This window comes from Brienomyrus brachyistius, unplaced genomic scaffold, assembly GCF_023856365.1.
Source record: "Brienomyrus brachyistius isolate T26 unplaced genomic scaffold, BBRACH_0.4 scaffold50, whole genome shotgun sequence".
Taxonomy (NCBI): Eukaryota; Metazoa; Chordata; class Actinopteri; order Osteoglossiformes; family Mormyridae; genus Brienomyrus; species Brienomyrus brachyistius.
Window position 1 is genome coordinate 1,880,427 of NW_026042325.1, and position 22,944 is coordinate 1,903,370.

General features: G+C 43.6%; 3 protein-coding genes across 3 annotated transcripts; all 3 read left to right on the plus strand.

Moving 5' to 3' along the window:
* Positions 1-2,320: 2,320 nt before the first annotated feature.
* On the plus strand, positions 2,321-10,969 carry LOC125723653 (25-hydroxyvitamin D-1 alpha hydroxylase, mitochondrial). Its single transcript, XM_049000474.1, has 9 exons — positions 2,321-2,636; positions 3,186-3,376; positions 5,155-5,351; positions 5,642-5,842; positions 6,313-6,476; positions 7,950-8,116; positions 8,894-8,975; positions 9,225-9,422; positions 9,521-10,969. Exons 1-9 carry the CDS (start codon positions 2,412-2,414, stop codon positions 9,632-9,634), a joined length of 1,539 nt encoding a protein of 512 aa, XP_048856431.1. The 5' UTR covers positions 2,321-2,411; the 3' UTR covers positions 9,635-10,969.
* A 3,459-nt stretch (positions 10,970-14,428) lies between these two features.
* On the plus strand, positions 14,429-16,280 carry LOC125723579 (EEF1A lysine methyltransferase 3-like). The gene is made up of 3 exons (XM_049000313.1): positions 14,429-14,870; positions 14,964-15,075; positions 15,551-16,280. Exons 1-3 carry the CDS (start codon positions 14,706-14,708, stop codon positions 15,970-15,972), a joined length of 699 nt encoding a protein of 232 aa, XP_048856270.1. The 5' UTR covers positions 14,429-14,705; the 3' UTR covers positions 15,973-16,280.
* An 840-nt stretch (positions 16,281-17,120) lies between these two features.
* On the plus strand, positions 17,121-22,158 carry LOC125723637 (uncharacterized). Its single transcript, XM_049000423.1, has 3 exons — positions 17,121-17,173; positions 17,601-17,704; positions 18,102-22,158. Exons 2-3 carry the CDS (start codon positions 17,622-17,624, stop codon positions 21,421-21,423), a joined length of 3,405 nt encoding a protein of 1,134 aa, XP_048856380.1. The 5' UTR covers positions 17,121-17,173; positions 17,601-17,621; the 3' UTR covers positions 21,424-22,158.
* The last annotated feature ends 786 nt before the right edge of the window (positions 22,159-22,944 follow it).

Below are 22,944 nucleotides of genomic sequence, written 5' to 3' on the forward strand. Positions count from 1 at the left end.
CCTACAGCACCCCTGGAGCCGGGGGGGGGGTTTAGGGCCTCGCTCAAGGGCCCACAGACATGTGATTGTTCTGCTGGGGCTCAGACCAGCCGTCTTCCAGTCACGTGCATTCGGGGGGGTTCTGATGACGATGATGACAATATTACATTAAATTGTTGGTTTAAGACATTAATTACTGCCCAATGCACACTGTTTCACAGAGGACAAGTGGAGATGAAGTGTCTTGAGGAATTGCTACGAAAACATTCTCTTCATCCGCAGGTCATATCTCCAGCTCCTGCACATTCATCTGAGACCCAAGACTGGTCTCTGCATTCAAACTGACATGACCTTTGACTTTAGGTGACTTTTCCTCTACATAGCTCTCTTTGGTGAACTTTCACCCAAATCTCTGCCTGATCTGCAATTTTAATTACTTAGCTTTGCTAAATTATCAGGTGTTGGGTCCTAAGTTTTATGAATGCATGAATGAAGTACATTCTCAAAAAATATAGTGACCTTGTGCCTATTTCCGTTATGATATTATGAGATGGTTGGAATTTTAATATCTGCCGTCGCACCCTGTCTGAAAAAATTGTGTTATATCCTGGTTCTTATAGAGTTTTATGTATGTAGGCCAGTTTACGGTGTGGAGGAAAGGATATTCCATCTGTGTCGATTTGTTCTTCAAATGAAGAGAAAAAGTAACTTTTTCTGTCTTGGTTCGCGCCTCACGGGATTCATATCGCCGCTGCACTGGGGTATCGGACGGGTATATACACCCTATTCAGGGGCCCCAGTACTATATCGGGGCCCCCTCGTTTATACACATAAAAAACTGTGTACGTCTACTTGGTAAATTCTACTGTGGGGCAATTTCTATGGTGCCCCCCTCCCCCCGTTCAGGGTCCAATGTGAAATTTTGTCAGGGGGGGTCCAGAATTTCTAGGTATGGCCCCCCCTGTCGCTACACCATTTAACGCTATTTTTAAACTTTTGCTTAACCTGACCAACAACTGCGCTCCACGCTTTAATATTGATTTGCTTGCATCCTGATCTTTCTGCACATGTCCTTTCTCAGGACATGGGTGGAGAATCAGTCCAGAATGCCTTAGGCCTAGATACTAGGTGGAATAAACGTAAATCACTCAACCCCGGATCAGCTTCATTCAGATCAGTCTTAATTCACCAATTTTAATTTGGTTCCATTACAAGGAAGTGTGTCGGTTTCATGAGCTTTGTGACTCACAATGGCCACTGAGGTGTTTTTATATCATTCCTGCATGTGGGTTTGTTTCAGGTGCGTCAGGCTGACTTGGCAAGCGAGGCAAAATCACAGGGGTCCAGCGTAACGGCGACCTCTGGGGCAGAAAGTAAAAGTACGCTGTTCCTGCACATCAGCCCCCTAATCAAGCGAATCAGCCCCCACCTACCGTTCATAAATCTCCAAACCTGTTTATATTGTACATATTTGAAAATGATCATTTCCAAATGTTGCACAATAATGAAAGGTACTCGGGTAGTTTGAGCTTTAAGGACACATAAAAGATAAAGGGTGAAGTAAAACCAAATTCTAAGTAGAAGCATTATTTCACTGGACAGGCTGGGCGTTTGGCCGCCTTCCAGTTCAGTTGGAATCTGGTCAGCTGTCTGTCTTTCTCTGTCTCTCTTTGACATTTTCACTTGTTGGGGCAGAGATCTAGGCTTTGTTTCACATAGTCTAATTGTAAACTCATTTCAAACATGGAAAAGTACATCGAATTTCCCCATGTATCTAATATAAACCCAACAATGTCATCCAGACTGTTTTAGGGGTTAGGGTTAGGGTTAGCCCTAACCCTAACCCCCCCCCCCCCCCCCCCCCACAAATTAATGTACATTCATTGCATTGCATAGTGCATTCTCATTCATTTTCATTGAAATCAGACCCCCCTATTAAATGCTTACCCCCCATTTCTTAAATCTTTAGTGACGCTCCTGCATCTACCTTTAACCACACTAGCGTTTTTAAAAGCATATAGACTTTTTTGAAAGCTGCTGTAGTGAAAAAAGTTGGTAAAAACAATTGTCTGCTCTGGTGTTCTGGAGGCTGAAGTTCTGCTGATCGTTCTTGCCCCGGCTTATCTTAGCGGGGACCGCATTTACACGGGGTTGAATACCACCCGACCTCCACGTGCGAGACTCCTCGGTGTTTGCTTCGCTTCTAGCAGCTGATTGGACGCGCCCACCGCCTCGTCGGCGTCTCTGGATCCTGCCTCCTCGCTAATGGGCGGGGCCAATGTCCAGACGCAATCCAATTGGTCATTCCGAGAACGTAAAATTATTAAGTCTCAAGAGCGCTGGAGTAAGGCGCGCATCGGAAGATATAAATACTGTACCGGGCATTCGGGAGAAAATGAGCACTGTTATTGGTCGGTATAAGAAGCTGGTATATGCCACTAAGAAAAAGAATGCTGCAAGCTCTCAGGGTGTCTGTCCGAAGCATCTCACACCTGATGAAGTGTACGGAAAAGTGGACCTACAGCGTCGATTGCCCGGGCAAGCATACGGAGATGCAAAAAATTAAAACCTTGGATGAGATGCCCGGACCGTCTGCCTTTGGATTCGTGTGGGACCTTATTGCCAGGAGGGGTCTGTCCCGGCTACACGAGTTACAGGTGAGTGTCTTGTGGTGTAAATTCAAGTTAACGAAATTTTGCATTTTTCATTCTAATTGCAAATCTGGATGCTTGTCTTTACGTTTTATCTTGGTGTGGAGTTGCACTAATTTGTGAACTACGTGGAGGTTGAGTTGCCGTTGGGGAGGTGTATTTTAAACTAGATGTGTGGTCTTTACCAAGCTTATTAAAGTGACTCATTAGAAATGAACTGAAAATAATAAATCTATAGCACACAAGCATGATGAAGAGTTTAAGATAAAAAAATATCAAGATATTTCTCTTTGAACATGAACGTCATTGTTACTCAGCTAGGATGGATGCCGACCAAAACATATTAACAACCGCAAAGCTCTCTAAGTGTTTTTTTCCTGGATGGAAAAAATTACCCTTAAATGATATCATGTTACCTTACTGGTGTGAATCGTGTGGTCATTTTAACTTGATGATGAAAATTCTTTATGCTACTAACTTCCTACGGTGTCCTTTTCTCATTGAATTCTGAATTATTAACCTTTGGAAAGTGACTTGCACATGCGTTCTCCTCAGCTGGAGGGCCGCCAGCGGTATGGACCGATGTGGAAGGCCAGTTTTGGGCCGATCCTGACAGTCCACGTAGCAGAGCCGGCCCTGATAGAGCAGGTACTCAGACAAGAGGGCCAGCATCCCATTCGCTCTGACCTTTCCTCCTGGAAGGACTACAGACAGCTCCGAGGACACGGCTATGGGCTGCTGACGGCGTGAGTACTGCTTCCAGTCCCTGTCGTGATAAAGAAACGCTATACCAGCTATGCCGTGATGGCAAGCCGCTTGACGCGCACATTTTTAAGCTTAGAGAGGAATTATCAAATTTTAGAGACTCACCCCTCCTGATTATCTTCCTTGCATTAATGATAGTAGATAGTATCTTAGCTCTGTCTTATCCTATCCTAAGATATTATCAATAATATAGATAACAATAAATAATAATAGTGGATGGATGGATGGATGGATGGATGGATGGATGGAGTACAGTGCAAGTCTTACTAGGAAAAACATGCCCTATAAACTTGGATGATGGAACAATGCAGTGATGATTCAGTGAAGGTTGAGTTAGTATCCAACAAGCAGAGTAGGGTTGTGGACATGGGGACCGGAAGCACTGAACATACCTAATGTACTGAGCTGTGCAGATGATTCTGTAGCTGAAGGAGTAGCAGCACCATCATTCATTATTCAGAATGCAGTGCAGGTTGTAGCAGATTTCTGCAGGGGAGTCTGAATGGCATTACATGCCCTAAAGAGGCCAACGAAGGGGATCATCGTGATGTTTCTCAGCTTGTCTTTATGTGAGAAGGCTAAAGTGAGTACAGGATAGCATCGTCCACAGCCGGAATGCATGTCGAAGCTGGTCTGGGATGTCCTGAGATGCTGGGGAACCAGGCTACCATAATTATATGGGACGTCAGTACCACTGATCTGCAGTCATTAGGGGGTGCAGGGATCATGCGTGAGATTTTCTAGAGAGGGGGTGCAGTTCTTTTAATCAGAGGGACAGGACAATCATGTGTCTCAGAACCCCCCCCCCCTCCCACGGTGGCTTTCAGCACTCCAGTGCTTAGATAGAAGCACAGAGGACTCATCGCAAAGGAGGGTAGACAGGTGTGATTCTGTGAGAGCCTTCAGCTCGCCCTTCTCAAACCTGGTAAAGGGCGGATTTAACTCTCCTCGTTCCCATCTTCACTACAGCCATTGGTCTTGCTGTAGCCAATGATTTTTATCACTCCTTTCCATACCGTCCTCGTGCTGTTATTCTCCTTGATCTTCCTGTTCAGATTTCTCTCCACAGAACTGACCTCATCTCCACTCTCCATGAGGTCCCTCTTCTAGTTAATGGAGACTGTTTACATATAACTTTCAATCCAGGGCTTTTTATTTGGGGAGTGACTGGTTGTTTTTAGGTGTCGTTCATCTCAGAATGTCTTCCTTAGGACCTGCTAACCTTCCTATATGAAAAAGCTTGAACATACTTTTGAATACCCTTGTATATCTGAGTTTTGTTACATCCAGTTGTTAAAATATTACACCAAGCAGCATATTGGACTTACTTGGATCTGTTGTGTATGGGTGGACCGGGAGAAAATGATCTCTTAGTGTTTGACCATGTCACATGATTTCTAACTTGGTGATGTCTTCCTGGATTATGGTCATGCACACTTGCCATCTTTGCACGTTACACACATATCCCACTATCGCTATCAAGTGCAATATGCAGTTGCTGCACTGTAAGGATTGTTGTATGTACTGTATTGCCCGTATGCACTGCATGTTATTTTTAACCCTATTGTACTCTGTTGTGCTTGCACTGGACAGTGGTCCTTCACTCCTGTTTGCACTGTCCTGTTAGTCTATAGACAAGTGCATTGGGCATCCAGCAGTGACAGACTGTATGCAGAATCTATGCATTCCTAGGTACTTTGTACCTAAACTACAGCCCAAGTCAGTGGGAGCCAACCCCCTTTCTCCTCCACGTTGACAGTGAGGGGGAGGAGTGGCAGTGCGTGCGCAGCCTCCTGGCCAAACACATGCTGAAGCCCCACGCAGTGGGGGCCTACGACACTGTCCTCAACGGTGTGGTGAGCGACCTGCTGGCCAAGCTGCGGCTGCTGCGCTCCCAGAATGCCCAGGGCCTCGTCACTGATATCGCCAACGAGTTCTACCGCTTCGGCCTGGAGGGTGAGTGGACTTCACCTTGTGTCCCGTGTTTCAGCGAAACACGTGGTCTTCCAGACGTCCTCTGATCTCTAACTTAGGCGCTATATTGTCACCCAAGGGTATGTTTCCCAACATTGCTCCTGTTAGCAACCTGCATAACTGGAACCATTGAGTTGCATGGTTCAAAATGCATAAGTCGCTAACGTTGTTAGCGACTATGCTTGTGGGAAAGGTACCCTAGGAAGAGAGTGATGTGAGATAGTAATGGGGCAATAAAATGTGCTGCCCTCTTGTGGACCTTCTGTTTCTAGGAATTTCCTCTGTGCTGTTTGAGTCCAGGATAGGCTGCCTGGAACCACACATCCCGCCGGAGACGGACCGCTTCATCCAGTGCATCAACACCATGTTTGTCCTGACCCTCCTCACCATGGCCATGCCAGCCTGGCTGCACTCGATCTTCTCCAAGCCATGGGACACCTTCTGTCAGTGCTGGGACTACATGTTTCACTTTGGTGAGTGCTGATGTGAGGAATCTCCTCGGTTTTGCTCTTGACTGGTTTCCCTCGGAGTCTGAGCGGGAATAACGCTGAGATCCACACTGGAATGAAGCTCGCGATGAGAGATAACCGTCCTGATGAAAAGGCATGTGCTGTTATATATGACTTTGGCACACACTTTAATGAGATTCATTTCTTAATCGAATAATTTTTTAATAATACACAATATAAATTTATGGGAGACATTTTGTAGAGATACCATTGGGGTAGTCATTTGGATTAGGTTAATTAAAGTAGCAAAAATGTCAATAGGCAAAAATGAGCAATCATCACATAGACACATTAGCCATTGTTCATAGCTGGCCAGTAGGGACACCATGATTAATACTCAGTGTATTAAAAATCACTTACTCTCCCTCTCTCTCTCCCTCCCTCTTTCCCTCTACCTCTTCTCCTTTCTTTCTCTCTCCTCTCTCTCTCTCCAGCAAAAGGTCACATTGATCAACGACTGGAGGAGGAAGCAAAAAAACTGACCCGTGGCGAGAAGGTGGAAGGAAGGTACCTGACTTATTTCCTGTCCAAGCAGGACCTGCCCATGAAGACCATCTACAGCAACGTGACCGAGCTGCTGCTGGCTGGTGTAGATACGGTGAGGCTCGTTTCTCTCCCAGTCCTCTAATGTTTCTTACGGCCATTAGAAGCATTTGCTGTAACACCTTTCATACATATTTTATAAATGATTCTTCTTCAGTATTTAGAAATCATTGTTATTTTCAGAAGACAGACGGGGGCTTTGCAAAGGCAGTGATTAACACCTTCCATGAAAGTCAAGAAGCTGATTATGTATGACATGTGCTGTATACTGTGATCCCCCACAATATCACAGTTCAGCTATCGTGCCCCCGCTATATCGCGGATTTTTCCCCGACGCATCACAGTTCTTTGCGTGTCGCGCACCCTGCTTGTGGTCCGATTTGTTGCGAGCAAACTTTTTGTGAACTTTTCGTTTTGCTTTAAGCCCTACGATCGCTCTGCTAGTAGTGAGCCTAAGCGCCAGAGGAAGACCTTCGCTACTTTTACATATTCCATTACATACAGAGAGAGAGAGTATATATTTAAAAAAATCTTTATTTATATGCTCTTTCTGTATCACGGATTTTCACCTATCGCTAATGGGTCTGGAACGTAACTTCCGCGATTGGCGGGGGATCACTGTATATATTGTTACAGTAAGTTACAAGTCTTTAAATTAATCCTATACATTAAAGGGAAAAATAAATTTAATGTAAAAACAATTTAAAAAATCCATATCTTGGATTATTGTATAAACTCTAGGTGAGATCACATTTGTTTTGACACAAGTGTATGAGAAGATTCTGTAATTCTAGTGGGAATGAAAATGCCTGTGTTCTTCTGAGCCCCAGGGTGACAGGTTTGGAAAATAATAATCGTCAAAAGATTTGCCTTCCTTCACAAAACCTTTCCGCTCCCTCACAAATGTTTCCATCCCTGTCCCCTTAGAAGCCCTGTAGTATCGTTTGATAAGGAAGTTTATAATTTTATCGTGTGAAAGTGGAATAGCGGGTGGCATGGTGGTGCAGTGGTTAGCACTGTTGCCTCACACCTCTGGGACCCGGGTTCGAGTCTCTGCCTGTGTCACATGTGTGCGGAGTTTGCATGTTCTCCCCATGTCGTCGTGGGGTTTCCTCTGGGTACTCCAGTTTCCCCCCACATTCGAAAGACATGCTGAGGCTAATTGGACTTTCTAAATTGCCCATAGCTGTGCATGTGTGAGTGCATAGTGTGTGATTGTGCCCTGCGATGGGCTGGCCCCCCATCCTGGGTTGTTCCCTGCCTCGTGCCCATTGCTTCCGGGATAGGCTCCGGACCCCCCGCGACCCAGTAGGATAAGCGGTTTGGTAAGTGGATGGATGGATGAAAGTAGAATAGTTTTCACACATCTCAGCATGGCAAAGAAACGAGGTGAAGGCTGCTCACCGGAACCAAGCTTCCCCCCCCAGAGTAATTCCTACTGTTATTCCAGCAGTCATTCTCACCTACTTTGTTAGACCCGGCCCAGAACTATCGTTGCTTCTGCTAACCAGAGCTCTTCTGATTTCAGATTTCCAGCACCATGTCCTGGTCCTTGTACGAGCTCTCCCGCCACCCTGACGTGCAGGACGCCCTGCGCGATGAAGTCTTGGCCGTGCTGGGAGAGCGGCGGATCCCCAGTGCAGCTGACGTGAGCAGGATGCCGCTGATGAAGGCTGTGGTGAAGGAGGTGCTCAGGTGAGGTCAATCCTAGGACGTAATTACTAGTAAATAATTCAAGATGACAATGTAATTTTTGTGGCAATCACATTAAAACGTGAATTTGTGAGACATAAAAACTGCTTTCATTTAGTTTCCATTACAAGGCAGAAGGTCTATACTGTCAGAAAAATGGGTCAAAAATTGTACCTTTCCTTGTCGCTGGGTCTGTACCCTCCAATTGTACCCCTTAGCTGTAGGTAATTGTACCTTTTTAAGGTACCGAAATGGACTCTGAGGAACATTTCTGTACCATCAATGGTATATTAATGCTGTTTGTACCTTTGAGATGTTCTGAAAGGTACATTTACAAGGGTGCAGCCCCAGTGACAAGCAAAGGTACTTTTTACTCATTTTTTTGAGTTCATGAAGAAAACGGTAAAAAAACTAAGAAAAATACCTGCATTACTAACATGGTGAACTTTCTGCTCAAATTTACACTCAAATTTGCTTAAAGTGAACGACAAAAATAATTTATTTTTTCTGTAGTAGCCTTGAAGGTCATATGAACCACTGCTTTATTTAGAGAAAGTAGCTCAAACGAAAGCCAGTGAAATCAGTGAGATGTTACTGGAGCATTTTGCAGTGCGCTCCATCTTCACTGTCTGCTATGCACCACATCCATGCTGATATGGCGGGTAAATGCGGTTTCTGCTGATTGGTGATTTGCAGTCACATGTCTCCTGGTGTCTCAGTTCATATAAAACAGAATGCTGGTCAATACTGATACAGCATTTGGTGCTTTTTTTCCCCCAGACTGTATCCAGTAATTCCTGGAAATGCCAGAGTTATAGCTGAGAGAGATATTGAGGTGGGAGGCTACCTCATCCCGAGGAATGTAAGGTTCTCCCTGCTGTTGGCATCACCTGCACACGTTTCACTTTTTACTTGCTTTAAAAATGAAAAGGTGTCTTACTGCTACCCTGACATTTTCTCTCTCTCTCTCCCTCTCTGTCTCTCACAATCGCTCTTTCTCTCTCTCTTCCTCTCTCCTCCCTCTACCTATATGCTTCTCTTTCTCTCTCACTTGCGCTTTCTCTCCTTCCCTCCCTCTTTCCGTCCCTCTGTCTCCCTCTCCTCCCTCCAGACACTCATCACCCTATGCCAGTACGCAACGTCACGTGATCCCCAGACATTCTCAGAGCCGGACAGCTTCCTTCCCCGGCGCTGGCTGAGCCGGGAGCTGAGTCACCACCCATATGCCTCCCTGCCCTTCGGCGTGGGCAAGCGCAGCTGCGTCGGGCGCCGCATCGCGGAGCTGGAGCTCTACCTGGCATTGGCACGGGTGCGAGCTGGGTTTTTCTTGGCGGCGGGGGGAGGGGGTGCATGCTCCGCACACACATTCACACTCACCTCTGCAAATCGCTTCCTCGTCTGTTGTAGATTCTAATCCACTTCGATGTCAAACCTGATCCGTGTGGCTCGGCCGTCCGGCCAATGACCAGGACCTTGCTGGTGCCACAGGGCGAGATCAACCTGCAGTTCATAGAGCGCTGACCGGAGGACGGCTGCGGACATTGCATGACTGGCCTACGCTGAGAAGATGATGCCTGGAGCGAATAGGCCTGTGATTTGGAGCCCGTCTTGGGCACAGGACCTTCCAGAATGAGCTTAGGGGCCTTTTTTTGGTTCCTGGTGAAGCAGCACCGTCGTTCTCATTTCTGCCTCCAGTTGGCTGGTGGAGTCCAGTGATGCTCAGCTTGGGGGAAACAGCATCCGAACCAGGCGAATTGGGGTCGGAGCAAGATGTGTGTGTGTGTGTGAGTGTGTGTGTGTGCGTGTGTGTGTGAGTGTGAGTGTAAGGGGCATAATGTATCAGTTGCAGTGTGTCTGACTTACGGTGAGTCACCGTAGTTTCCAGTTTTAATCAAACAGGCAGGACTTTCTGGCTAAAACTAGCCTCCATGTTTACAGGCATCATGACGATGCTTCAGAAACCTATACAGGGTTAAAAAAAACCATGAATCCTTAAAAAAAACCAATACAAGAATGAGGGACTCCCCTCAAAGGGCCCGGGCCCCAGTCCACGAGCAGATGAACTGCCAAACATCGTTGTGATTTTAGCAGAAAGTGCTAAAGTACTACTTCTATCTGCCAATACCAACAGTCTATTTATAGGCTGATGTAATCAGCTGAACCCTTTTAAAATAGAAATTATTAAAGGTACGGTACATAGTTCCTATGTCAGCTCAGACCTGTGGAAGCCAGAGTGTCTATTTCCAGTGACCTGAGTGTGATGTGGGTTTTGGGGATCTATGTCTCGCGAAGGCCTGGCATTCGCTATAAGGAATTTCAGGTCCTCAGTTCTGCTGAACCACATGGCTGTAAGTCTTTTGATGAAATAAACCTTTATCCACTGTTATAAACAATTTTTGTAACGTGAGAGTGTAGATTTTGTACAGCTTTACTCACATTGTCTCTCAGGCGATATTGACAGAGATATCGGCACCGTAAACCTTTGATTAACTGTACACCTTTCTTTTCAACTGTATTTATGACCCAAATCCCCCATGAAATGCAGTACAGTTTCCATGAAATGCAGTACAGCCAGCGTTACTGTTAATTCTTTTTTTATCTTGACATTTCTGGATAAAAATGACTGAAAATGAATGAAAATGTAAGTCATGTGGAAAGAATTATGTTAGCGACTGTGCATAGTTATTCCTAAACGTGGCGTTTTCGCCGTATTTTATTTTGCATTGTATCAATGTTAGGACATTTTAATATTTTTGCCATTTAATAAAAGATGTGACTGTCTCTTTCAATTTCATTTTAAAAGCTGTTTTGACCTTTGGTTGCCTTAACTATAAATGGACGTTTTTTGGACAGTAACACTAGTTATCTTTGTACTTTCTTGCTTAGCTGGCTCCTCTGAATTAAATTTCAGGTTTTACCCTTTGGTACAGCTATATATTTTAACTGAATTATTTCAGGTTAAATGCCTTCCTCAAGGCTACTGCAGCTGGCCTCATTGTGGGACGTGAACAGACCACCAATCGGGTTTTAGGTTCATGTCTGTACTCGCTCCTGCTGCTGCTTCAGGTTACAATTTGCTTTGCGTTGCTGAGCCAGTGGACTAATAATCTTCTCAGTAATAACTCTCCTGAAAATAGCTCTGTCACATTTGCTTGTCTTATGGCTGAAAGCAAAGGTTTCTGCCCCCAGTCTCTTCTCTTGGCACTGGAAACCTTTGGACTTCAGTGCTTACATTTGACTCAATTAAACTTCACTCTCTGTGGGCTTCTTCCATGGCCCAGCTGTATGTGTGTGTGTAGGTTTAAGGCTCAGGTTTCCTACAGTTACTCCTATTCCAGTGCATGAACCAACAGTTAGAACTACTAGCATGGTTAAAATGGCTGTAGTATGTGACTATGTGCATGTACACTATATTGTCAAAAGTATGTGGACGCAATTAGAGGAATTTCCTGTTTAATCCACACCCACTGCTGACACAGATGTATGATTAAGCCCACAGTTCTGCAATCTCCTGGAACAATCATCATCAGCAGAATGGGTGGTTGTTGAACAGGAGGGCTTAGTGACTCTCCTCTTGGCGCCATCACAGGATGCCATCTTTCCATCAAGTCAGTTTGCCACATTTCTGCTCCGCTAGAGCTTCTCCAGGCCAAACACGCATGAAGTGATTGTGACAAAACATCTGGGAACAAGTTCAGTTGTGAAGTGGTCGACAAACTACCAGAAAGGGACCTGATCACCCAACATCAATACCCAACCTGAATGGCAGCAAATCCGGCAATGTTCTAGTATCTAACGGAAAGCTTTGCCGGAAAAGTAGAGGCTGTTAAAGCTACAATGAGCTGACCAACTTCTTATTAGTACTGTTGATTTCGTAGATGCTGGACAAGCTGGTATCCACATCATTTTGGTCATATAGCATTTATGCCCTGCAATGGACTGGCATCTCATCCAGGGTGTCCCCTGGATTATGCCCTGTGCTCCTGGGGTGGCCTCCAGACTCACCACAGTCCTGTACTGGAGAGGTGGTATGGAAGATGGATGAATGGATGTGTATGTATTTTTCATCACCAAATCATTTAAAATATATAAAACTCCTGTAAAACCAAGCCCTGAATGTTGCCCAGTACACTGATCTGTTTTTTGTACATCACTGATACGATATTGAGAGGCTCTGCTATTTTCATTCCTAAATGCACTATAGTTTCTGCAGTGCATGACTTCAACATCCAAATAAGCATGCAGTGCATGCCTTTAGCATACAAACATGCAATCACTGCATTTATCATTCAAACAAGCATGCTGTGTGTACCTTTAGCATTCAAACATGCAATCACTGCATTTATCATTCAAACAAGCATGCAGTGTGTGCCTTTAGCATTCAATCAAACATTCAATCACTGCATTTAACATTCAAACGAGCATGCAGTGTGTGCCTTTAGCATTCAAACATGCAATCACTGCATTTATCATTCAAACAAGCATGCTGTGTGTGCCTTTAGCATTCAAACATGCAATCACTGCATTTATCATTCAAACAAGCATGCTGTGTGTGTCTTTAGCATTCAAACATGCAATCACTGCATTTATCATTCAAACAAGCATGCAGTGTGTGCCTTTAGCATTCAATCAAACATTCAATCACTGCATTTAACATTCAAAGAGCATGCTGTGTGTGCCTTTAGCATTCAGTCAAACATTCAATCACTGTATTTAACATTCAAACGAGCATGCAGTGTGTGCCTTTAGCATTCAATCAAACATGCAATCACTGCATTTAACATTCAAACATGCAATACATGCCTATAACATTCAAACAAACATGCAATGTATACCATCAAGGGCCTAGATTTGATGTCAACACTGAAATCCTTGACCCCTCTATACACATGCAGTACTCCTACAATATTGGAAGGACCCTATCCTTTCCATCTATACCCAAATCTACGCTCTTGTATGCCTTTTACATCCAAACCAGTGGTCAGAGCAGCATCAATGCATCTCCCCCTTTTTTATTCACCCCTCAGTCCTGAGCGACACACCCCATAAGTGCTACTGTGCTACAGCAGTCAACCATGGGCCCCGACCCTGTCTGTGGGTCAGATGCTAAACAACCATGAGTTCTATGTGAAAAACTGGAGAGGTGTAAAGGAGGGGATGTGGTGGAGAGATGTAAAGGAGGGGATGTGGTGGAGAGGTGTGAAAGAGGGGATGTGGTGGAGAGGAGTAAAGGAGGGGATGTGGTGGAGAGGTGTGAAAGAGGGGATGTGGTGGAGAGGTGTAAAGGAGGGGATGTGGTGGAGAGGTGTGAAAGAGGGGATGTGGTGATCCAGCACAGACAGATGTGGGCTGACAGACAGATACAGCGTATGGGTCAACCATCCGAGAGACAGTATGTCTTTCTTCCAAATATGTAACTTAGAAGTAAATGTGCACAATTACATAATCAAATGATTTTGTAAAAATGTAAAAATCCCTTTAGAATTAGACTGAAGTGACACGATACGACCAAGAAGGAAAGAAATGAACAAGGAATGTGCAATGTTTCCTGGAGGTTAGCACAATGTTTGAACTGATCCATCCTGAACATTTAACAAAGCACTCTCACGGATTCTCTGCGATATTTATAAACTTTTAAATATTTTTTCCGTTACAGAATTCTTATAATTATCGAATTTAACTTGATGTACGGTTAGATAGCATCCTAACGCAGGTCTGTTTAATGTTCAAGCTCCGCTGTTGCTATCGCCATCTGCTGGGAGAAATAAATTGTAACTTAAATAATAAGAGCATATCTACTGCGTTTCAGTTCCATTGTCAAACCCCTGTGTGTCACCTCTTGTTAACATTATACTGCCAATAGGCTTAGGGCGACCAGATAATCAATTTCAGGGAGGACACTTTGAGATACTTCAGGTTTTACAAACTATTTTACAACTGGAAGGCTCTTCTGCTTGGCTAAAAACTTTGACTGGTTTGATTCCTTGACAGCTGTTACACATTAAACGTAGTGACTCGTGCATGATTATAGTCAGACCACTCAGTATACAGCAAATCCTGTCCAGTCTCAAAGTGTCCTGATATGGATTATCTGGTCACCCTAAACAGGGTACACAAAACATTCACATCGGCGATCAAGCCATCCATCCATTAAGCCACTTTAAATATCCGTTTATCCAATTACAATGAAAGGGTAAAATAAAGTGCGTGATATTGTCTCATTGGGCTCTATGCACATTTCTATTAAATAAAGAATCCGACTAATATCAAGCGCTGGCCTTGATTATGTATAAACAAAGCGACGATTTAGAGAAGTACGGGTTTCTATCTGACGTCATTAAAGTGTGACGCGTGTATGTGTCGTGATCGAAATTGGCCATTTATAACGATTAAAAATGAACGAACTGTCATTTCATTGGTAAAAACGTACAGTCAGTGTCATTCGAATGAATCCTGTACTCAAAGTAAATGACGAATGACAGAATTTCGTGACCAAATATTCACATATTAGCTTCATGTGATTGCAAGCTGAGTAAAAACACTGTGACACGTGAGGACGTTTACCCACGGGCCTCTCCGTTATAACATTACAATGAACCTCACGGAAGATCAGGAAGGGTATATGTTTCCCGTTTGTGACGGATTGTTTGCTGAAACTTTCTCCGAGGATAGTGTTTACAGGTTCGGAAAACAGGAGTTAAAGATAAGGCAGCTGTTCGGCGCTAATCTCGGCGTGGCCGCGCCGGTGTGGGACGCTGTGAGTTCACAGTTGCATCAGTTAAAATGTAATACTATCGATTATTAAAACTGTAGGATGACTTGTACTAAGTATGTTTTTTGTACCTGACAGGCACTCTGTCTCTGTCGCTACATGGAAGAAAAAATGCTGGACTTGAAGGGAAAGAGAGTAATTGAGCTGGGAGCCGGGACTGGTGTCGTGGGCATCCTGGCAGCACGCTTGGGTACGTTAGATGAGCAAACCAGTCCTCAGGGCACACTGGACAGATCCACATTCCATGTTCCAGCTCCCAGAACACCTGACCCAAGCGATTAGGGGTTCCGAATCTCTGAATACCTTACAGGTGTGCTGAGAACTGGGATAAAACAAAAATGTGGATCCTTCCAGTGTGCTCTGACGACTGGAAACACCACGATAGATAATTAGTTTTCGTTTCTGTCCAACAGCGATCATGCCTGTTTAAGGAGAAGTACAAATAAATAAATGATAAATAATGCATAGGTCTTTTAAAATGCCTGTTTTCCTATGGTGACATAACTTTGAAATAGTTGTATGAGTTCAAAATGTGTGGGGAATTTAATTTTAATGTTTCCCTGCTTGTGACCCATTTTGACAAAATAAGCAAATACAATAATGTCTAAAGTGTTCATTTTGCATCACCGCCTAATTTTGACAGTATCTGTACTGTTTAATTACAGGAGCATCTGCGACTTTGACTGATCTTCCTCACGCCATTCCTCAACTGGAAAGCAATGTGTCTGCAAACATGCCCCAGTGTGGGTGGCCCTCTACCACCCCCACAGTAATCCCTCTGTCCTGGGGCTTGGATCATCGTCAGTTTGCCACAGACTGGGATCTCGTTCTGGGCGCTGACATCGTGTACTTATCAGAAACCTATACTTTACTGCTGGACACACTGACTCATCTGTGCGATGGGGGGGCGGTCTTGTACCTTTCATCTAAGATGCGCAGGGAGCACGGTACCCCTGACTTCTTTGAGAACATTCTGCCACAGAGGTTCGACTGCCAGCTGGTGTACAGTGACACAGGGCAGAATATAAGCATCTACTGTGCCACCCTGAGAAAAGATGGAAGTAAAACTATGAAGTCTTGCAGATGACGTGGTGCAAAGGCAGCACAACATAAAACAGTGTGTGTGAGTCACATTTAATTGTCAGCAGCACTCTGTGCTCTGGAAGCCTGAGTCCCAAAATAATAGAATGCAACCTTTTTTGAGAATTGTAATTGCTGTTTAAGGTCTTCCATAATATAGTGGACTTTTAACAACATATTTAGATAATTAAAACTTTTTATTGATTTTGTATTTGGTTTTCAGAACTAATATTTTCATGCTACAGCACCAATAACTGTACTGTTCAAATTGAACTACAATGGTATTATGTAGAAATAAAGAAAGAAAAGACCACATTGCAGTTTTATTGATTTGAAAAAGGTTTTGTTAGCACCCAGAGTTTTTTGCCTTCGCCACCTGATTCTCCCGTCCCGACTTTCGCTGATGTGTGGAGTCGCTGTTCAGTGTGAAAAGCCTGTTTGTTCCGCTGGAGAGTTTTGAAGAAAAAGAAATAGTTGCCCCCTGGCTGTGCCTGTGCTCACCCGACAAACAGATGCTCTCTTCTGTCTGTGTCTCAGCCCCTCTCCCCACAATCATTTTTCATTGTCAACAGTTGTATGATTTGTGTTTTTTTGCTGTTCCTATTCTTGATTATCCGTTAAAGGGGAAAAGGCACTTTTTTTCAGCAGGACTCTTTAATTAGGAGAAACAAACATAAAACTGACACCTTCTATGTAGCTCTGTGGGATCTGGACCAAGATAGATGCCTCTTAGGTGTCTAGGTGGTAGCAGAAGTTTCTCCTGAATTTCACCTCCACCCTTAATCAATGACATCTCATTTTTGAATGATTTGTGGCCTTTCACCAAATAAAATAACCATATAATGCATTTGTGGCCCCAATCAAAAGAGTAATAAAAAAAGTATGTGTATGAGTGGAATGTAACACTTGTTAGAGTCAAACCTTGCATGTTTTTGTAAGAGTGGGAGGTGAATGCTTTGTTGTTCAAGCCAGGAGGTACTAGGGAGAAGACATAAGCTGGGTGACGTTTTGTTTGGAGTTAATTAAAAATGTGTTTTTTTATTAAGAACTTTAGCAGTTAACAGGGAGGCTCCTAGCTGTGATGGATGGTGCCATGGGGAGGGAGGGGGCTGAAATGAGGCGTTTAATAACAGACTGATGCTCAGTGGTGTTGGACAGCACCATTAACCTCCCCAGCATCGACAGAGACACATTCATCCTGCCTTCAGGTATGGACTATTGCATTTTTTTTTTTTAAAAAGTTGTTTTTTACCACAACTTTTGTGCTAATTTGAAACCAATGATTGTGTACAGTTGTGACAAACAGAATGACTGTCAATTTGAGACGCCAAGCTTTTGGTTATATGGTTGAGTTTGATATCGAAGTGCAAGTGACATTGGCTAAAGTTTTAATCACAAGAAATATAATATTTTGAGCACCAATAGAACATTAAGGCTTTAATTTGACAATATACCGTATGATTCGAATTAAGTTAATGTTTTCTTAGCTAACAAAAAATTAGTAATGTGTTAGTTCGCGGTTCACATTAAGGATATTCAATGCAGAAATAATGTTTAAGTTAATACTTAGGACAACAGGAACTCCAAAGTATTTTCAAGCTGTAAGTTTTCAAGAGATGTATGTTTCCTTGCAAGGCCCTTGGCTGGCAGATCACTATGACGGACTTCACAGGAGGCAAAGGGCAACCACCTCCGTATAACAAATGTTGGACTCTTCCAAGACAACATGTCTCGCATATGTAAGTCCTTTCAGAATCGCAATTACAGAATGCAGTATGTCAGTTTTGACCAATTAAAATAAAACCAACAAAATTATCAGTATATGTACTTATGTTAATTTCTCAAAAATATTTTGGGATGGATGGATGGGTATTTTGGCAATACCAAAGAAAAAACATTTTTATATGTAACATGGGGCAGGGCTATGAAACCACAGTGGTAGAGCAGTATGACTTAAATCCCAGAATGAAAGTTTTTAATGATGAGTTAATTAAATGGCATCATCTGAATCAGGACAGGACTCCTAGGAATCGATATACGTCTTGCAGCTGATAATTACAGTTCACTGCAGGATGGTAATACACTATTGGAGGAATACAGAGTAATATGAAAGTGCTATTGTATGTTTTTCCCCAGGCACCAAGACAAACGGTATACATCAGATTTCTGGCATGCACCAGCCTTCCAGCAGCAGCAAACATGCACACAAAATTTCAGCCGTGATTGTGACGAGTGGGCAGCTCCAGGCTCCGGCATGGGTGGAGTTTTGCGGGATCACACCAACTGGACTGAGCAGCCAGTGTCCTGTACCGCGGGTGCTCTGAACGGTGAATCTCACTGCAAAGGTTACAGTGAGTATCAGAAACAGGGAATGGAGTGGAGGAAAACTGAGATAGAGAGAGTACGGAAAAAGCAAATAAGTGAAAGTAGGAGGCAAATTGAAGAGTGGAGGAAGAGGTGGGAGCGAAAGACCCCTCCGGACTACAAGGCAGGTGTAAAGGCAAACCGGAGCTCTGCCAGCCACCATAAGCTAGAGGCCTGGACAGACCGATACAGCCAATCACCACCCAGAAAGAAAGACATGGATGCCAGAATATGGGGGAGTGTCCAGGGAGTGCAGGATAGGCTGAAGATCCCAGATAGAATAAGCAGAGCTGGGAGCAATGATACTCAAAGAATCTTCCATTCATCTGAACAGTATAATCACATTAGAGGATGGGAACAGAGATATCATGGACAACTTATGGTGCCCCATACTTTGCCTCAGTCACCAGTTCTTGGAAAAAACTGGAGGAAGGATAGAAAGGAAAACAATCCATGTTTACAGCAAAGAGTTTTTAATCAACCTCCGTGCTACATTCCACCACCACCCTACCGTGCCCCTCATACTATCAAGCATCAAGAATATGCTTACAAGTATCCCACGCTCCCAGTCTCCAGAAAACAAGAATTTTATGGAGGTTTACAAAAAGAGAGAGAAGGTTATGAAAAGTGGAAGAGAACAAAGTGGATGGATATTGACTTCAGTCAGGGAGAAGTTGGCAGGAGGACCTGGGAAGACCCCATGGCTGCATTGAAATTGCTTCCAGAATGTTTCGCTCAGCTGGTTTCTTCTAAACATTCAGAGATGATGGCTGAACCTGGAAAAGTGGTGTCAACTCCATCTCTTGCTAGTTCTAGAACTACGTTCAAGAAAAACAGAGGGGGAGAGACTCTCTTTTGCCCGGTGTCACAGTCTCGGGGTGTAGCCAGGTTGACTGCTTCCCCTAAAGAACACTTACAGTCGTCTTTGCAACGGCTGAGTGATGCACCACTTACCCAGAAGGAAAATGTCGGTACGGACATATCTAAGAGAGGATGGATAGAGAGCATCGGTGGTTCACAGACAGAGGTTGATTCTGGAATGATACAATCTAAACAGCCAAATAAGCCTCTTACTTTTACTGCAAATCAGACTTCTCATCTGAATGTGAACCGTGATTCTAGGCAGTACTCTGCTCCATCCTGGCTGCAGAACAAGCCGGTAACTTCATACAGAGAAGACCTGGTCGGTGTTGTTCAAGGTCGACCAAAGAACATCGCAGGCAAAAAGAAAAATCCATCTGACAGGGATGAGGCTTTGGTGATGGGCTCTAAGGTTCATGTGCCCCCTGTAATGAAAAAGGAAACACAGCAGCCCTGTAATCCAACTTCTAGGGAGTTTCCTTTATGGAAAGAGCCAAGTCGTATGACCAGACCCAGAAATGTATCTTCAATTCAGTGCATTAAAAGTAATTTGGAACGACAAAGTGAAGTGGACCATTATGAAAAGCAAAGAGACAATAGTCGTTTCATCAATAAACACATGGCTAAAGAAAAGGGAGGTACTGCATCCAACAGGGGTGACGGCATTCTGGTTATAGATGCTACCTGCGTTGTTGTCAGAGCAGAATTTATTCCTTCTCCAAAAAAAGAACAAGTGCAGTACATATACCCACCTGAGGGTAAGAATTATGAGGTTTGTAGAGGTCCAAGCAGTGCTATTTCTCAACTTGATTTGGATATTTCACAACGGAATATCATTATGCAACGTGGAACAGATGTATCACCAGAGATACTTCTAGAAGAACCAAAAAGTGAAGATGATCAAAAGTGCATCAATGAATTGCCCCAGAGTAATGGAGACGCTGGTATGGAAGATGTGAGGAAGACCAGCTTGCTCTCTTCAGCAGCTTTTGAAAATGGGAGCCTGGTGGAGAGGCCTCTGAGAATTGTGGGAGGTACTGTCCACAAACCCAATACTAATCATGAGGCTTCCAGTCAACCTGCGGTAGTTGGCTTGTCAAATGCATCTGTTTACATGCAGCCTGGTCCATCCCCTCCTCAGGCACGTTCCAGCTCTCTGTACCCAAGTGACAGTTTTGAAGGAACTGATTCCATCTTTGGTGACCAGTTTTTATCAGATTTGGATGGAGCTGCTGCTTTGGGACAAAATCCGAGAATCAGCAAAGAAAAACAGTTAAATGACATGGGACACTCAATGCCGCATGTGTCTGAAAAGAGTCCAGTTATTAATCATGTTGAAAAACAAGACATCTTAGTGACTGAGAACATGTACAGCGAAGAATCTTTACCCATTCCTCATACCAAACAGGAAATGTCTCATCATAAAGAGGACATTCCTTTCTCACCACCTAGATTTCACTCTGTCTCAAGTCAGCTGTTGCCTTCTGTATCCTACTCTCTCTCTCCTTCCCTGTCACACACTCCCCCCTACCTCAACCTTGAATCACTCTCAGATTTTCCCACCCTTAGCTTAGATACAACAGATACAGACAGCATCTCCCTGCCTCCTCCCCTCTGTCATCCGATTACCATCTCTCCAAATTCAGAGAGAAGAGTCGCTGCATCTTCTCAGTCTCCAGAGAGTCATGCTTTACCTTGTTCCCTCTGGGATGCCGTCAGTCGAATCCGGAGGCATACCGCCCCGGACTCTGAGAACGAAGAAGAAGAAGCTGGTGAAACGTGGAACAATCAAGGGAATATGAAGAAGGAAGCAGAACTTAAGGGGACGTTGTTTGCCCAGGGTAGCCGCCAGGAAGTAGACAAGTGCAGTGAGAAGAAAAATGCGTCACAGCGTCAAGAGGATTTAGATTTGGTGGAAAATGGATCACATAGGAGATCGAGAGATCAGGATAAAGAACCTGTCCCTGCAGATGGAGCCAGTGGTTTGCAGGTGGCGGAGAATGTTTCACTTAGTGAAAAGACAGGGTTAAAAGATATAGAACGGTATGAGAATGAACTGCAGAGACAATGTGAGGATGACACACAGTCCTGGAGCAGCTCTGATAGTCACACTTCAACAGGCACTGTGATTACGGGTCAAGAAATACAGGCGATCAGTGAGGAAATGATGCCAAAGGCAAGAGACTGTGTGTCATGGATGGAAGCCATCGGCAGCCCAACGTCTACTGCATGAGTAAAGGTGACATGTTAAGGACTGTATGCAGCAGTGGAAAGTCCAGAGTGGACATGATTAGTAGACGTACATTTTATTCCTTGGTTGCATGAATGAAAAGAAAATAAATGAAAAGGGGTAAATTAACAACTAGAGAAGTACTGGAGAAAATTGTATTTGGAGTGATGGCATAGAAGGTCCTCCATACTTTGAGGTTGTAGGTGGCCAAACTGAAGAAAAAATAGAGAAGTTTTCCATGAAAAGTGACAGGTTTAAACGGAAAGTACTTACTGAAGAAACCCATTGTTTGGAAGATATGCAAGCCAAGAGTTGTACACTAGAACGTTTGTTGGAGATTAGAAAATTACAATAGTGAAATGAAAGCAGACATGTCCAGACTTAATTTTGCCTCTGGAACTGGAAAAAGGAAGAGAGTTGTGGCAGTTAAGACACAGGACAAGACAAAATCAGGGAAACTTAAGAGGAGACTCCTTTAATTTAGATTAATTCACCCCCCCCCCCCTTAATATACAGACCTTTGTATTTAAGTTATGAGATTGTGCCCCCCAGTTGAATTGGGGAAAAACATGTGCCAGTACCCGCCTTGTTAGTTAGTACCAGCGGATATTGAGAAGTGCCAGTACCCTGAAGAGAAAAACAGACTTGCTGGTACTGTGTACTGGTGAGTACCAGCCAACTCCAAGCTCCAGTACCCCCCCCCCCCCCCATAACAAACTCTCTCCTACGTCGGCCTTACCTGATTTTTCTTTTTTATTTTATTTATTGTTTAGATGTACTTTTAAGTATTACGATTATTCTAGGTTTGCATTAGTGCAAGTTATGATTATTGAAATGCACAGAATATGGAATGATTACTGAGTTTGTTATTGGATTTATCTGAATATAACACACATGTTATTCAAATAAAAATGTATGATTATCACTGATATAGCACTTATCTTTTTCTGTAAATATGCTTTGCTGTTCCATCAACTTTTATATCAGACCCATGGGTTTCCTAAGCAGTGTTAACAAAACAACTGGCATTCTGTCCAAAGGGTAAGATCAAGGTCCACAACAACCCTGATAAGGTTAAAAAAAGTTGGAATATGTTGGAATCATTTTTGTATGTACATGTAGTCATTTATAATTATAGTGCTGTGCAGTCACAAATTATGTTTAAATGATCTTTTCGTTGGTGTAAAACTATGATGTCTGTCAAAGTGTGTTAGGTTAGCCATTTAAAAACCACTCCCAACCTGAGTATTTCCAGTAATCATCTGATACGTCAATGTCTTTTTTGATTCAACACACCATGTTTGATTAACCAATACCTCGTTGACTTGTGTAACTAATTAAGTTGATTAATTAGGCTAATTTAGCTGGTGGTAAAATTAATTGAATATACGGAAAGGGTGGGGTGCCGCCGAGAGAGTTTTGGGAACTGAAGCAATGACCTTCTGTCCATCCAACTAGATATCAGTATTTTTTGGAGAACAGAAAAAACATAATTGTTAGTTTTATTGTGTTCCTGTTAATTTT